Source organism: Carex rostrata, chromosome 23 (genome assembly GCF_964058835.1).
Source record: "Carex rostrata chromosome 23, lpCarRost1.2, whole genome shotgun sequence".
Taxonomy (NCBI): domain Eukaryota; kingdom Viridiplantae; phylum Streptophyta; class Magnoliopsida; order Poales; family Cyperaceae; genus Carex; species Carex rostrata.
Genome location: NC_135940.1, coordinates 6184785 through 6188202, shown reverse-complemented (window position 1 = coordinate 6188202; position 3418 = coordinate 6184785). Strand labels below are relative to the sequence as shown.

General features: G+C 35.2%; 1 protein-coding gene across 1 annotated transcript; it reads left to right on the top strand.

Annotated features, from left to right (window-relative positions):
- The first annotated feature begins 234 nt into the window (after positions 1-234).
- Positions 235-1979, top strand: LOC144574984 (uncharacterized). The gene is made up of 2 exons (XM_078325096.1): positions 235-512; positions 1664-1979. Exons 1-2 carry the CDS (start codon positions 321-323, stop codon positions 1736-1738), a joined length of 267 nt encoding a protein of 88 aa, XP_078181222.1. The 5' UTR covers positions 235-320; the 3' UTR covers positions 1739-1979.
- The last annotated feature ends 1439 nt before the right edge of the window (positions 1980-3418 follow it).

Sequence of the window (3418 nt, the reverse complement as noted above, 5' to 3'; positions counted from 1 at the left end):
TCCGCGAGTCCATGTACTCTGCACTAACTTATATTTTGGGTTTAGAATATTGACCGTCCGATTATAATCTGGACCAATTCCGGCCACACCCTAATGCAATGTATCCTTAATATTCGTGCCAATACGGATCGGACGATTGAGATTAGTTATACCTTAACTTAGAATATGAGTTACTGCAGATGATATGAATTCCACCTCCGCTGGGTTTTCTCTAAAACCAAATGAGATACAACAGGTGGATCCGATAGGAAGCAGAAAAGGACTTCCAAGAGAAATCAACCAGGTGCCTTGGATCAATCGATCGATCGAAAAAGAGAGAGATGGGAGGAGGTGGCCATGGACATGCTGACGCTGGCCACGGCCATGGAGCCGGTGATTTCAGGAACAAAGTGTGGAGCATGACAGGTGGACCCTACTGCCGACCCGTGCACTGGCGGCGCAACACCGCCATCGCCTTGTTCGGCATCGTCCTCGTCTGCATCCCCATCGCCATGAAATCGGCCGAGCTCGAGGTGCTGATCGTTCTTTTTCTCCATTTTATTTTCTTGTTCATACTTGCTGATCTCTTTTGGTTGCGATCGATCTGGACCTGCTTCTGCTTGTTAAGCTTAGATTTTTTAGGGGGTAAGGGACAAACTAGTGCGTAGATGTTAGGGTTTAATAGAAGGGTTGTAATTCTCACTGCAGAAGTGTTGGTGTCAATTTATGCCCGAAAATAACATGATTTAGTTAGCTTTGGATAGGTCAATAGTTTATTTTTGATGGATTACAAGTTCAGATATATAAAACTTATGTAGGGATAAAATAGATATATACAAGTTCAGATGAATTATACATATGCCCCTAAAGATTTTTGATGGATTACAAGAGGCATTTCTGGCACATTTGTTTATTTTCTTAATTTAACCTTTGTCTTAGAGATTGGGTATAACTTCAATATCGAGCCGGTGTGGCAAATGACAAGGATGGTACTAAGAAATGTGAAGTGTGGGAGTAATTTTGCACTTGCATCTGTTGCTTGATATTGAATATTTGAATACACCTCGTCTTAACTTGATAATAACAATTTAGTATTCTGGATCATAATTAAATGCTGACATAAATTGACCTTGAGGACAACCCACTAAAAGTATTAAATCTCTTGAAGAAGTACAGATTTTGCTTCCAAGCATGTCAGCTTTAGAAAACTGTTTGATATGTACTCCGACCTGTATGCTTATTTTTTATGGATTCTTAACAACTGTGTGGTATTTGGATCCATTGTTTCTGGTCTTGTATGCTACATTTTTCTCAGTGCTAAACTGGTAACATTTCTTCCAGTATCGAACTAGTACCAGTTTGGCACAGGTAACCTTCTCTTTCTCGATTTTCTCTTGTTTAAATTATACTTTAGTTTTTAAGGCTCACCCAGGATTTTCTGCTTAATTAAAGCTATTTAACGAGATTTTACACAAATATTTTACTTCAAAAGGATTTAGAACTGGAATTTTGTGTTAATGATTGGAAGGATTCTTGCACTACTCAGTAAGGAACTGGCATGTATCAGTTAATACAAGCTGGTCAGTACCGAATTTGGATTAAATACAACTACGGCATAAACTTTTATTTGCATGAGAGTTATAAAACTGTCATTGAGCTAATATAACATCTTCTTTGGTTTCAGCAAAGGCCACATGAGCCAGTCCGCCCAATCCCTTCGCAGCTCTGGTGCAAAAATTTCGGCAAGAAGGAATACTAAATGCTAGCATCTTATGACATGGTTTTAAATCATATAAATTTGGCGCAAAGTTATTTGACAAAGACGCGTTCCAATCCAATGCGGATGACTTTTTTTTCTTTTTTATTTGTGCTACTTTGTCGTTTTATTTTATTGTATTGTTTAGCTTAAAATGGCATGGTTGCTATGAGTTGAAGTACATTGAATAAAACAATTCTGTTTTGCAGAAGTGATAATGATTCTCAATCTGATTTCCAGTTCTCATATTTGTGTGGAAACATCTAATTATCTTTAGTTAGGTATAAATTATATTTGAACTGTCATTCTATTATATTATGCATTCCTGTTTGCTATGTATTTGTTACTAATGTCTGTGTATACTTTGCAGTGAGTTCAGATTGATTTTCCAGAACTGCTTGTCTTAATCTGGAGTGCTTATGCTTAATTGTAAATTTGTACAGTGAGTTCAGATTGATTTCAAAAAGGTGCAATGGCCGCATCGGTATATGGCATTGTAGAGAATCTAACCCATATATATAAGACTCCTAATAAATGCAAGGGTCTTTTGTACAAAATTCTTTGCCAGCATAGGTAAATAATTAAAATCCGATTCCTTTCTGATTTTCTGTACTTCTCAGCAATAAAGAATTCATGTGCAGATGTCTCCTGGACATGAGATTGATCATTCTTTTAGAAAACAGAATTAGAAGTATTACAAGAGGTTCTTGCCATGAATATGCATTTGGGTATAACAATTGAAACCTTAGCCCTTTTGATTGGTTAGACATTTATATCCTGATGATTTGCTCTTTTCTGCTAGAGAGATAAAAGGAACAGTGAAAGAACTCCAGACGTGTCTCTTTTGGAAAATGAAAATTTCATATTTAGGCGGAAATGTGAGCCCATAACGATCTATTGGGAAACTTTTAACTAAAGACAAAAGTCCATAATAAGTAGTGCCCAACAGGCCTAACGATAAACATATATGAAAGATCTCTTGTGGATATTAATATATGAGTAAAACTAGAGGTCATTAAGGTGTTTGGTGAACTTAACTCTAAAATATATTATATCAATTTTAAATGACAAATTTAAGTCGTTGAAATCCATCTACTTCACTAGTGATGAATTTACATGCAAAGATTTTAAGTTTTCGAATTTTGACCACTTGACTTTATAAACCTTCTAATTTTGACCACTTGATTTTATACAAAATTAATTTGAAATTCTAAAATTTTTACATGTAAATTCATCACTCGTGAAGTAAATCGGTTTGAATTTATTGTTTGAAGCTAATCTAATAGATTTTGGAGTTAAGCTCACCAAACAATTTGTTGAGCTTAAGAACACCCTAGTTCTACTCTTAATATATAATTAAGGAGCAAAGCTAGGGTGTGATATGTTCATCAAGAGGTTTTGGTGAGTACAACTCCAAAAGTATATTGAATCGGTTTCAAACGATGAATCCAAACCGTTGAAATTCATGTAATTCATGAGTGATGCATGTACATGAAAATTTTTAAAAGTTTCGAATTCATTTGCTAGAAGGTCAAGCGGTCAAAGAAATGAACATTTTATAAGTTGTTTTATATATTCATTTTTCATTTATTTATTTGACCATTTGACATTGTAGTAAATGAATTCAAAACTTTCAAAATGCTGTATGTACATGCATCACTCATTAGGTACATGGATTTCAAC

Coding starts and splice junctions, on each gene's coding strand:
- LOC144574984 (XM_078325096.1), top strand. CDS start 321: ATGGGAGGAGGTGGCCATGGACATGCTGACGCTGGCCACGGCCATGGA. Junction 513..1,663: donor TGAAATCGGCCGAGCTCGAG/GTGCTGATCGTT, acceptor CTTTGGTTTCAG/CAAAGGCCACATGAGCCAGT.